The sequence below is a fragment of the Narcine bancroftii genome, chromosome 3 (assembly GCF_036971445.1).
Source record: "Narcine bancroftii isolate sNarBan1 chromosome 3, sNarBan1.hap1, whole genome shotgun sequence".
Taxonomy (NCBI): domain Eukaryota; kingdom Metazoa; phylum Chordata; class Chondrichthyes; order Torpediniformes; family Narcinidae; genus Narcine; species Narcine bancroftii.
Window position 1 is genome coordinate 301679459 of NC_091471.1, and position 13307 is coordinate 301692765.

The following is a 13307-nucleotide window of genomic DNA, read 5'->3' on the forward strand; positions in this document are numbered from 1 at the left end:
AGCCAGGTCCATTCAGTGAGGATAGTCGCCCCTTTGCTCTCTAATGCCAGGTAGTGAGTGAACAGCAAAAACACTGTTTTGAACTGGTTTGTTCAACCGCCAATTTAACGGTTAGCCAATGTGAAAAGGGCTTTAGTTGCCCCCATTTTTAAAAAAAAAAGGATGTGGAGGTTTTCGAAAAGGTGCGGAAGAGATTTACTAGGATATTCCCTGCTTTAGAGGGTATGACTTATGGGAAGATTGGACAAAGTTGTTTGTTTTCCCTCTCTGTTACATAAGAAGTTGAGGGGTGATCTGATGGAAGTTTATAAAATCATGAAGGGTGTGGATAGGGTGGACTATCAGAATCCTTTTCCAGGGTAAAAGTGTTGCACATTAGAGAATATGTATTTATGATAAGGGTGAGGAAGTTTAAAGCTATGGGGCAAATTTTTAAACACCAAATGGTGGGTGCCTGAAAAGAGCTGCCAGGGTTAGTGCTGGAAGCAGATACTATTTTAGCATTTAAGGGACTTCTAGGCAAGATACTTGAATATGAATGAAATGGGGGGGGGGGGGGGGGTGGGGAAGAGATATCTATCAAGTGCAAACAGCAGAGTTTTAGTTTGGCTTGGGCATAATATTTAGCATGGATACATGGGCCAGAGGGCCTGTTCCAGTCCTGTACTGTTCTAAATAGAACTGTACCTCAACAGAAATTGTTTTTTTCCCAGAGAAGAGCAGAGTTGAGATAATTGGAACTTAAAATTATTTTTGTGGTAAGGTATAACAGGAATGTGCTGACATTTTTGGAAACTGTATGATACATTGCTAAGATTTGGAGCTTGCCAATGCATTTCAGCCTTTTAAGAAGTGTTTTGATGCTTAAGCACAGCTGATTATGGAGAGCTTTGACTTGCTGTGGAAAACTGTTTGTTTTGTAAATATCAGTTGACATGAAGCTGGAATCTTATTGTACCTGTAGTACATTTTTGAGTTTGGATGAGATTTAATTTCGTTAGAGTTGCTGTGCTCTTGTACAATTAAAATTATGTGCATCCCACATCACCTCCCAAGCAATAATTACTGACAGTCATAATTAAGAGCCAATATCTAATTTCTCATTATCCAGTTATTTTGAATAGTCTAACTCTCAGAATTATAAAACTAGTTCGCATGCATTTGGAAAAATTTATATGTGTTTTATTAAGTAGCTATATCTTTAAAAAGCAGCAATTTACTACTTAAATTGCACAAAGCACTATTTTATTTCTGCTTCCATATGTTTCTTTTTAGAACTGTCATGAGTGATGTAAAATTAACTTTTAAGTAGACAATATTCTTTGGATACCTCATTTAAGTCCTTATTCAAACTTGTTGGATGCTGGTTTTGAAAATGTATATTTTAATTTTTTTAACCCAACCATTCTCAACAGGGGCCCTTCGGCCCTGCTCGGGGCCACAGCACATTCAAGTAATAGCCTTGTTTCCTTTTCACCTCTCGTAACATAAATATTTTTTGTTTTTTATGTAGTCGATAAGAGAGAAGTACAGAAGAAACCTAAACCTGGTAGTATTGTAACTTTGGACTTCAGCATAGCTTCCAGTGTTTGATTAGGCTCTTGAAGGTATCTGGAAACAAATACACAAGGTCAAACCTTAAGTGTAATTTCGTGCAAGTAGTTTTCAGTCAGTTGACCCATAGGGGTTTAATAGAATTCTATCAAATTGAAAGCTTACACTGGAAAACAAAGATTTTACTTCCTGAACACTTTTGCATGTATTTTATGGAGTTTGAGCTGCTGATCAAGAAAATCACCGTAAGTATTTCCTATCATGTACCATTTTTTAGATACAACCTATCTTTAATGATTTTAACATTTTAAGTCTACTTCAAGCACACAAAACCATCGAAAATTCATTCTTTGCATTTGCACTTGGACTTCTTCCCTGCTGATCTTGTTTACACACTAAGCATGACTGCTTCACAGGAAAGTGGGCCCATAAACATTGAGCAGAGTCCCAGGGAGCCATAGCAAAAAATCAGGTTGAGAATGGTTATTTAAATCACTGAAAGTTAGTTGTTTTATTTATAATTACAGAAAAGCCAAGATATGCTATTGACTTGAAAACCCTATACAACTTTCAACATTTTCATTTATCAAGTGTTTGGTCCATTAGTTTGAAATAGATAATTTCTCAAAATTGTAAGAAGCAAAAAGTGGACCATTTAATCAGCTTTTGAAGGACAAATAAAAGTTCTGTATTTACTCATAAAGAAAGTCTGTAATTTGAATGCACTAAAATTTTGTTTTATCTCCAATATTGTAGGTTTCAAAGAAGAACTTGATGGAAATCGTTAAGAAATTAATGATCCATGTAGATAAAGCAGAGGGAACAACATATAGAGATGAACTCCTGACAAAAATTATTGATATTTGCAGTCAATCCAACTATCAATACATAACTAATTTTGAATGGTGAGTGCTCAGCTGGAATAAAATACATTTTGGTTGACTACCTCTAGCTGGAATATCTTTAATTTTTTTAATACGATATTTGACAAGATTTTTTTTAATTAATCCTGTTTTTGTTCCAGAGCTCTTATGTAGCTTTCTTTTTAACTTGTAGGTATATTAGCATTCTGGTGGAACTGACTCGATTGGAAGGAACACGACATGGCCATCTAATTGCATCACAAATGCTTGATGTAGCTATCCGTGTGAAGGCTATCCGTGCCTTTGCAGTCTCACAGATGGCTATGTTGTTAGATAATGCCCACCTACTTGCTGGCAATATGCAAAGGAATGGAATTTGTGAAGTTCTATACGCTGCTGCATGGATTTGTGGCGAATTTTCAGAGTAGGTACTGCCTTAAATATTTAACAAAAATTAAGATGGCATTACGAAATATTTCAATGCTGAATATGAAAGATTTTGACTAGAAACTAAAGCTTGCTTTTCAAGCCTCTTCTTCTGGGTCACAAACTGGAGTTGTTCGTGATCGCCCAAGCAATAATTTCAACCATAAATTTTCTCCCCTGTGCCCCCATTTCCACAATATTTATTTGGCATTTCCCGAACCAGCTCTCTGTAGTCTTGCCGAGAAGACTCCAATGGATTTGGGTCAATTTTGTTTTGTAGTTAAGGCCCTAACAATTCTCAATGGTATTATCTTGAAATGTATGCTTTTTTTTTTGCTAGAATCTTGTACATTTTGTTCAATTAAAAGTCACCTCACCAGAATTATTTCCCAGGATATTGATTTGGAATAGCCAATTGGCCTTTAAGACTGTTCTGGCATCCATTCAGACTCAACCCACATTTACCTTTGTTTCATAACTTGTGCTTCCCTTACAATAACAATGGACAACCTTTTCCACCCCCCACCCCCCCCAAAAGGTTTGCTTCCTGAAAATAAATTTGGGATTATTATAGACCACTTGAAGATGAACACAAAGATAATTTCTGATTTACTGTATCACATAGGAAGTTGGAGAAAAATTAAATTAACATTTTTTGAATTTAGCATGTTTAATTGCATAATGATGCTGACACATTGCATTAGTTCATCTGACCTAAAGACATTTTCCTGCTGTTTTTCATTTGTACTCAGCATCTGATGCCTCTCATGTCAGTATCCAACAATAGCCAATATTGATGGATTTCAGTTGCTCTGATACCGCTTTCCCACGGTCGCAATGTCCTGGTGAAACCTTTCACCATGTTCATCACTGACTACGCCAAGATCAGCAGGGAAGAAGTCCAAGTGCAAATGCAAAGAATGAATTTTCGATGGTTTTGTGTGCTTGAAGTAGACTTAAAATGTTAAAATCATTAAAGATAGGTTGTATCTAAAAAAGGGTACATGACAGGAAATACTTACGGTGATTTTCTTGATCAGCAGCTCAAACTCCATAAAATACATGCAAAAGTGTTCAGGAAGCAAAATCTTTGTTTTCCAGTGTAAGCTTTCAATTTGATAAAATTCTATTAAACCCCTATGGGTCAACTGACTGAAAACTACTTGCACGAAATTACACTTAAGGTTTGACTGTGTGTATTTGTTTCCAGATACCTTCAAGAGCCTAATTCAACACTGGAAGCTATGCTGAAGTCCAAAGTTACAACACTACCAGGGCACATACAGGCAGTTTATGTTCAGAATGCGGCAAAGCTGTATGCATCAATATTGCAACAACATGAGCAAGCAAGTGACAAGGAAGCTGCTGAGGAGATGACACGAATGTTAATTGACAAGCTACCCCAGTTTGTTCAAAATGCAGATCTTGAAGTGCAGGAACGGGTATGTGACCCTCATCAGTTTCTCTGGACTTCACTTTATCCATCATGTCATATTCTTGCCACAATAAATCTGCTTTGAGTTGCTTTGCATTGGGTGTTTTGCTCTTCCACCACTGAATAAATGTATTTTGTCTTATATACTTTTATATCTCATGAAGACAACGTTTTGTTAAATTGCTCTTCTGCAAATTTAATCATAATTTGTTGAAAGCATTTGAGTTATCAATAATATTTTGGTCAGCCTTTAACCATTTCCTCTCTGACATCAACATTTACGGTGGTAGATCCAAAAAAAATTGTTGAAACTGGCAGGTGGAGAAAAATTTTGCCTGTTATTTAGAGACAGTGAGGTGATGTTTTCTTTGACTGGGCACTAAATTTGCAGACTTATAAATACCTTGTGGAAATAGATTTAGCTTTGACCATTTGTAAAGCCTGTGTTGACACATAAAAGAGGCAAACAAGAGACTGCAGATACTGGAAAATTGAAGCAAAACAAAATGCTGGAGGATCTCAAAGGAGTTGGGAGTGACCATGGAAGGCAATACAGTCGACGTTCTGGCCTGAAACCCTTGATCAAGCTCTTTCCCCTGAACTTTCACCTACCGTGGGTGCTGCTTGACCTTCTGAGGTCCTCCAGCATTCTGTGTTAGCACAAAATCTTGCCAGTGCATTGATATTTTAATAATGTTAGGAACAGCAAATATTCTGGCATGTATTACTTTAAACATTCAAAAGCTAATTAGAGTTGATATGATTGGAGTGATGTTTAATGTGACCGAGCAAATATAATCATGGAAAAGTTTGGAAAAAAAAAATCTTTAAAAAAGCATGGCAGGATTTGAATAATGCAAGAAAACTGAAGTATTTAATAAGGCCTTCCTCCACTTGTTTAAATTCCTCCTTGGCCATAGTCACCCTTTTGATACTCAAAGAATCAATTAAAACTGTAGTAATCTTATCCATAAATAGATTATTTCCAGGCAAAATTACTCACACACATTTTCATAATGAGAAAGTTAGCCACACTCATAATATTAATGTAGTGCCTACATTCAGCAATTACCAGTGTTAAATCAATAGATTTTAATAGGAAATTCTGCTGAATTTGTTCCAGTAGAAATGTATGTGAGCTTGTGTCATTAATGTAAAAGCTTCATGTACCGTATATGTCGACGTATAGAACAACTCGTGGCTAGGATAACTAGATTCTCCACCTAAAATGTAGGTTTTGAGCCTATATACCCAGCCTACTGGGCTAGCCTTTGTAAAGGACGATCTCCCCCCCCCCCCCCCCCCCGCCCCGCCCAACTGCCTGCACTGACCACTAACCAGTAGACTGAATCTATCACAATACTTTAATACCAAATTACTCTGTAGAGGTCTTAATTTTCTTAGCGTATTTTGAAATAAACCACTGTTGGCTCCTATAACAGGCCGTTTGAAGCCTGGACTGGGCAGATGCTCCCCACAGAGAGTGCTGAGACTTCATTGGAAATGCACAGGTTTGCCCCACTGAACTGGTAATGCCCCTCAATGTGTGCACATTCTTTCACTGTCACTATTTGCATGGAGGTGAGCCAGGTTGTCATCATGAGGAAGTACACCTAGGGGCTAATCGGGACACTTGAGTCAGAGCTGGTGGGATGGGGATAAGATATGGAAGGGAAGGGGAAGATGGCAGTGAATTTGAGACTTCGCTGTCAAGGTTTGGATTTTAGACCCAGCGTATAAGACGACCCTGATTTTTGAGGTGTCATTTTAAAGTTTTGGATGGTCTATATACCAGCATATACGGTAGTTCAAAACATGCAACACTGGCTGTACCTTACAAACTGCAGACTTTGCTGCGATAGCTTAATTGTTAATTGCCAAGCAGCTCTGAAATGCTACTTGCAAATTCCTACCTCTGGTTCAAATCTTCACTCTTCAACCAAGTGTATTAATTTGATGGAGTAAATGTGAATTGTGATACTATTTCACATTTTAAATGTCTTGCTTGTTGTTGACTGTTGTTCAGGCTTCATGTATTCTTCAGCTGATAAAATACATTCAAAAGCTTCAAGCTAAGGATATCCCCGTAGCAGAAGAAGTCATGGCCTTGTTTGCTGGGGAACTTAACCCCGTTGCTCCTAAAGCACAGAAAAAAGTCCCACTGCCAGATGGGTAAGACTTGTATTTTCACTATTTGACGAGCATTTAATATTATATAAGCAAAGATATTTTTATTGCAAAATTGTAGATGATATAAATCAGTGTTTTTCAAACTTTTTCTTTCCACTCACACACCACCTTAAATAATTCTTGACTAATCACAGAGCACCCGCGGCATAGGGATTGCTTAAGGTGGTATGTGAGTGGAAAGAAAAAGTTTGAAACCCACTGATATAAATGAATGAATGACTGTTTCATGAGAGAAACCAAATTATGATCAGGGAAATACATTTAGATATTCTTTTCTTAATAAAATGATTAATGTTTCACTTCATAATTCGTGCTACTGTTGTAGAGTCTACTAGACTTGAGAAATATTGGATTATATCTTGCACTATTGAAAAGCTGAAGCTCTTCTCCAGTTTGCCAAATCAAATATATTGCTATACCTGGGTGTAAGTGTGTCCTTAGACTGAAGGAAGAGGTCAGTGAAGATACAGTGCCCTCCATAATGTTTGGGACAGACATTTTTTGCCTGTATTTGCCCCAGTGCTCCAGTTTTATGAATCACAAACTTCAAGCAGTAAGTGTATGGAAGGGATATGTAGCGAAGAATTAAACATGACTAATATAATGTATCAAATATTATCGTTCCCTGAATTAAGAGACAATGTATAAAAAATGCTGTCATTTTTACATGGTCAAACCAAAATATGTACAAATAACCTTGAATAAAATCTGGAATTTGCACTTTCATCACATGTGATCACATTGTTTAATTACAAATTTAAAACCGCAGAGAATAGAGGGAAAGAAAGGAAAAAATGCATCTTTGTCCCAAACATGGAGGGTACGGTACATACAGTGCTTACTGTCAGAGGGAATACACACATGGACATTGTGATAGCAAAGTGATCTTGACCTTCATGTCTTCATTTTCGGTAAGATCCTCCCATCTCATTCAGTATTGCGCGAAGTAAGGAAATTTATCCTAATGTAGAATGTCTATGATTTCAGTAAACCACTGAATTTCTCCCCACAAGAAATCAGAAAGGAACATTTCCTGAAATGCCCCCTGCAGGTTGTGCAGGATTTCCGATCTGTTCAGCCTTGGGGTGAGAAGTTATCACCTGTGGTTGCTTCTAGAAACCAAAGCCTTTAAAGAAAATAAAATTAACATGATTGAATTCTTGCATAGCCAAGTTCCCTGCATTTTACAGAAAAATAATTGAACAGCCACAATTGTAGACTAACAAAATGCCATGATCAAAAATAGATGCACATCCTCCTCCAGAACTGGCAAGGTATTGTGATAATATCTGCATTCAGGTGCACTTGCTTTTAGATTAGAAGAAGCCTTTGGAAAAACTAATTGCAAGATGCATATAGATACCAGTTGAAAATTCTTTATTTAACTTTTCTCCCTCCAGATTAGATCTTGATGCCTGGATTAACAATGCACCTTCAGAAAGCTCTTCAGATGATGAAAACACTAAGAAAACCATCTTCCATGAGGAGGAGCAAAGACATAGCAGGCACAGGCAGCCAGAAATGGATGAAGACGAGCTTGCTAGGGTAATTCTGGCTTCACTGTCTAAGCATAAACAAATGACCCTTGATTCTTCTGAACTGTCTTATGCTATGAAAGATGTTCTTATTTGAGGTGATCATTGACCCATAGAAATGTTTATCAGGATTGAGTCTTTTGAAAATATCCTTGCCAAGCTCGTTCTTTTGAACCCAAAGAGAGATTCGGTTCCAACATTAAACCTGACCTGATCTAGCCAAGAGATCAGGCTTCTTCTTGGACCAAAAATTGCTACTTGCACCCTGCTACATAGAAGCAATGCTTCTCTCATAAATTGTACTAAAATTTTGCTCTAAAGTATTGGTTTGGAGCTGAGGGAATGAAAATCATCCAGTATTTTCCATTTCATTAACTTCAAATTAATGCTTAAAAAATGCCAACAATGTCACTTTCATTGATTCTGTAACAAGTTATTTTTATAAGAAGACTAGTGCAAAAATATTTACATACATTATGATTGATAAAGTTCAGTTTTTTTTCTAGAGCCCACATATGAAATGTGTCTGATCGCCATAAGATAAATGCATTGCTGATAAACTCAAATTAGTCTTCTCTAATTCCTCATCTATTATTGCCATCTCACTGGATATCCTTCACCTAATTAATCTGGACCCACCCTTACCTTGAGCACTGATCTGGCTGATTTATGGATATCAATGCCGTCTTCTTAAACCAAGTAGGTAACTTGAGACTTGACTTAAGTAAGTCATTTAATCCTCTCCTCCATTAAAGACAGTGATGAGCTTCTAGTTATCTGTCATTTCATTTCTTTATCTCCCTCCCATTCACTTGCTTTTTGAAAATCGAGTGCAAGAGGCCATTCGTGAATTCGAAACAGCACCTTGCCTTTCGACTGCACATTGCTAATCTTGGAGTGTAACATTGAATTCAAAAGCCAGAAAAAATAGCCTCTCTGGTTTGCAAAGGTCAACAATCAGAATGATATCTTTTCTCTCTCCAGATACTGCCTGAGCTATGAGCATTTCTAGCATTTTCTGTTTGTCGTCTTCTTCAGCTTTACTTAGTGATATCTTAGAACCATAGAAAATTACAGCAGAGAAACAGTCCTCTTCAGCCCTTCAAGTCTGTGCCAAACCATTTTTTTTTGCCTGGTCCCACTATCCTGCACCCCCTCCATACATCTCCCATCCATGTACCTGTCCAAATTCTTCTTAATTGTTAAAATTGAGCCTGCATTCACAACTTCAGCTGGCAGCTTGTTCCACACTCCTACCACTCTCTGTGTGACGAAGTTCCCCCTCATGTTTCCCCTAAACTTTTCCCCTTTCACCCTTAACCTATGTCCTCTGGGTTGTATCTCACCTATCCTCTGGAAAAAAGCCTATCCACATTTACTCTTGTCTCTCCCCCATGTCATTTCAAATATTTCTATCATTCATTCTTCTATGCTCCAGGGAATAAAGTCCAAACCTGTTTAACCTTTCTCTGTAATTTAGTTCGTGAAGAATGGGCAACATCCTAGTAAATTTTCTCTGCACTCTTTCTATCTTATTGATATCTTTCCTTTAGTTAGGTGACCAAAATTTGGTCTTACCAATGTCTTGTACAGCTTTACCATAACATCTCAACTCCTGTACTCAGTATTTTGATTTATGAAAGCCAATATGTCAAGAACTCTCTTTACAATCCTATCCACCTATCAGAATCAAGATTTATTGCATGAAAAAGTCACAAAATTCAGTGTTTTGCGGCAGATCATAGTGAAAGCATACATATTATAACCATCTTGTGACATTATAAAAATAAAATAATAACAATTACAGTGCATGAAAAATAAGGCGGCGTCTTTGATTCATTGATTATTCCGGAATCTGATGGCAACAGGAAAGAAGCTGTCCTGTGCCGCTGAGTGCTTGTCTTTAGGCTCCTGTACCTATTCCCTGATGGTAGCAGAGTGAAGAGGGCATGACCTGGGTGCCTGAGGCCTTTGAGGATAGAGGCTGCTTTTTTTTAAGACACCGCCTCATGTAGATGTCCTCGATGGAGTGAAGTCTGGTGCCTGTGATGTCGCAGGCCTAGTTAACAGCCCTCTGAAATATATTCTTGTCCTGAGAGTTGATGCCTCCATACCAAGCAGTGATGCTCTCCACAGTGCACCTGGAGAAGTTTACAAGAATCTTCAGGGACATACCGAACCGCCTCAGACACCTCACCATGTAAAGCCGCTGGCGAGCCTGCTTTGTGATTGTGTCAATGTGGAGGCTCCAGGACAGTTCCTCGGAAATGTTGACACCCAGGAATTTATTGACCCTCTCCACTACTGAGCCCTTGATGAGGACTGGATTGTGTTCCTCCTGAAGTCCACAATCATCTCCTTGGTTTTGATGACATTGTGCTCAGGGTGGTTGCTCCCTCTCCCTCCTATATTACTTCCTCATTTGCTGTTTGTGATTCTGCCGACAGCAGTAAACATAGACGGCATTGGAATTGTGCATGGCCACACAATCATGGGAGTAGAGCAGTGGGCTGAGCACACCTCCTGGGGGTGCGCCTGTGTTGATGATCAGTGAGGAGGAGACATTGCAGAGTTGGGGTACAGAGGCCTGCAGTTTGTAGCTTCTTGACCAACACTGAAGGAATAATGGTATTGAAGGCCGAGCTGTAGCCTATGAAGAGTCTAAGATTTGCTGTTTCGAGGTGATCCAGAGCTGAGTGTAGAGCCAGCGATATTGCATCTGCTGTGGAGCAATTGTGACAATAGGCCAATTGCAGTAGGTCCATATCTTGGGTACATATTAATTCCGGCCATGACCAGCCTCTCAAGGTATTTCATCACAGTAGAAGTTGGTGCTACTGGGCGGTAGTTGTTAAGGCAGCCCACACTACTCTTCTTGGATTCTGGGATGTGACGCTACCTTTAGGAAATTGTGTATCTGTATTCCCAAATCCCTCCATTCTACTGCACTCCTCAGTGCCCTGCCATTTACTGTGAATGTTCTTTCTTGGTTTGTCTTTCTTCCTATAGCACTTCACTCCTTTCTTATTTTCATATGCCTGTTAACATTCAGCTTTATTTCTTTGCTTTCAACATGTGTCTAAATGCTTAACAATTATTATCCTATGAACATGGATCTCTGGCTCTGAACCCAGAGCATAACTCATTAAGTTTTCATCTAACTTGCCACTGGACTTGTTTGGTGATCCTTCAGGCAATTTCCATTTGACTTTGTACTGCATTCCAACCTCGAGTTGTATCTACCAAAAAAAGGAAAATTGGTCGTTTCTATTTTTACACAATGGTAATGGTGCACTTGGAAAACCATAGAGAGACCAAGCAGAGGACAGTGCAAATTTATGAAAAGGAAATCATTTTGAACAGGTTTGCTAGCCTTTTAAAGGAATATTGGATAGAGGAGATATTGCAAATAAAGTAGTATATATTTTCAGAAGACATTTAATCATATGTCATTCAATAGTTGGCTGTAATTAGTACAGTGAAATCTGTAATCTGGAATTCAAACAACTGGCAAAAACATTGCAGAAAATGAACAGGTAAAAAAATACGGAGGTGAATAATAGGTGCGCTTTGCCATTAGTTTGTCAATCATGCATTACGCAATCTCAAGCAACTGGAAAATGCACTTGTCTAGCATCTACCAATCCACTTTGGTGCTGAATGCCAGGGGTTTTTACTGTATTTGCAGGATTAAAAATCTCTAGTTTAAATGAGACGGTCAAATAATATAAAGGTAGGTGGGAAGCTAAGCTACTGGGAAAAAGATGAGGACTGCAAAGGGTTATTGAAAAACAAATGATGATATAAAGTGGTCTTATTTGTAAATATAAATATATATATATTTATATAATATATATATTTATATAATATAAATATTTATATATATTTATTTATATATATATTTATATATATATATTTATATTTTTATATATATATATTTATATTTTTATATATATATATATATATATATATTTATATTTTTATATATATATATATATATATATTTATATATATATATATATATATATATATATATATAGTTTTGTTTTCTCACTTTTCATAACTGTTATGACCCGGTGGTTTTGACGATTCTCGTGCTAATTGCTGAGGAGAAATTTTAACTACACTCTAGTTGGTACTGCGTTTCTCCCCATTAGCTTTGAAAAATCCACTTTAATATAACTAAATCATGAATGAGCATTTGGCTAAATCTTGTTTTTAGAACCAGTGTTTAGCCAGCAACTGTATATTAAGTTCAAAAATTTTTACCACAATGGGAAGTTTATATAAAAAAAAAATGAAGTAATTTTTTTCTCATCCTAGCGGCGAGAAGTAAGAAAACAGGAACAGGCAAACAATCCATTTTACATCAAAAGTTCCCCATCTCCTCAGAAGGTGAGTTGAGCACAAGTAACTTAATTGTTGTTGCAGTTTCATCTTTCTTGAATGGAATAGGTTGGGGGGGTGTTTCAGTCTAAGGTTCTGCAATAATGTGAGAAGTTAGAATTTTTATTGTATATTTACCCTGTTTTCTTCCAACTGACTTTAAATTCAAAGTTAACATTTTTTTGAAGGTTATCACTAAAATAAAGTAAATGGATAACCTGGCGAATTCTTAACGCAATGTCAACTTGTTACATATTTGGCATTGCTGATTTTTAAATTGAAGTTGGCATTGGTGGCTGAGAGTTGAAATTCCATCTCAATTTGTGTTCAGTTCAAAATACACATATTTGAATGTTGGGTAAGGACAGAGTTGGACTTTTGATGGAAGGTTCGATGTGCACAGCTACTGGCCGTCATAGCCTGGCCTCGTGCTGAATTGTCTCTTCCAGTTTTAGGAAATATCAGTTAGTGTCAATTAAAATGGAATAAAAACCCTTGTTATCCGAATTCAAGCAGCTGGCAACTCTAAACAACCAGCAGAAAAATCAAGGAAATAAGTACTTGTTCTAAATGATTTGAGAATAAATAAACATTTAAATTAAAGTTGTAAAAGTAAATGTTGTCTGAGGTAACACAGAAACAATTGGTGAAGATGGGAGCAAATATTCAGCCAGCGAAGTGTCTCGATCGAGCTTTGGTCATGGCAGGTGCTTGAATAAAGTTGTGTTTGAATAAAAATGGCATCATCTAGAATGAAGAGCTGGTTGATGCCACTCGCTGTTGGGGTGGTTCTCTTCGTGTCTCCTTATCCCTACTTAGTAAGAGTTTCCCTGATCTGTAAACTTGGGGGAAGGGGGTTAATTATAATGTTATTGTTCATCTTTCGAGCGCCACAGTGGAGAGGGAGAAGCCTGCAGG

General features: G+C 37.5%; 1 protein-coding gene across 3 annotated transcripts in view; it reads left to right on the forward strand.

Annotated features, from left to right (window-relative positions):
* Positions 1–13307, forward strand: part of ap3d1 (adaptor related protein complex 3 subunit delta 1) — an 89663-nt gene that overhangs the window by 49463 nt on the left and 26893 nt on the right. For all 3 annotated transcript variants that reach the window (XM_069928736.1, XM_069928738.1, XM_069928737.1), the window contains 6 exons: positions 2311–2459; positions 2611–2841; positions 4054–4285; positions 6305–6450; positions 7869–8013; positions 12327–12398. In XM_069928736.1, coding sequence (XP_069784837.1) covers positions 2311–2459; positions 2611–2841; positions 4054–4285; positions 6305–6450; positions 7869–8013; positions 12327–12398 — 975 coding nt within the window. The remainder of the gene's footprint in view (positions 1–2310; positions 2460–2610; positions 2842–4053; positions 4286–6304; positions 6451–7868; positions 8014–12326; positions 12399–13307) is intronic.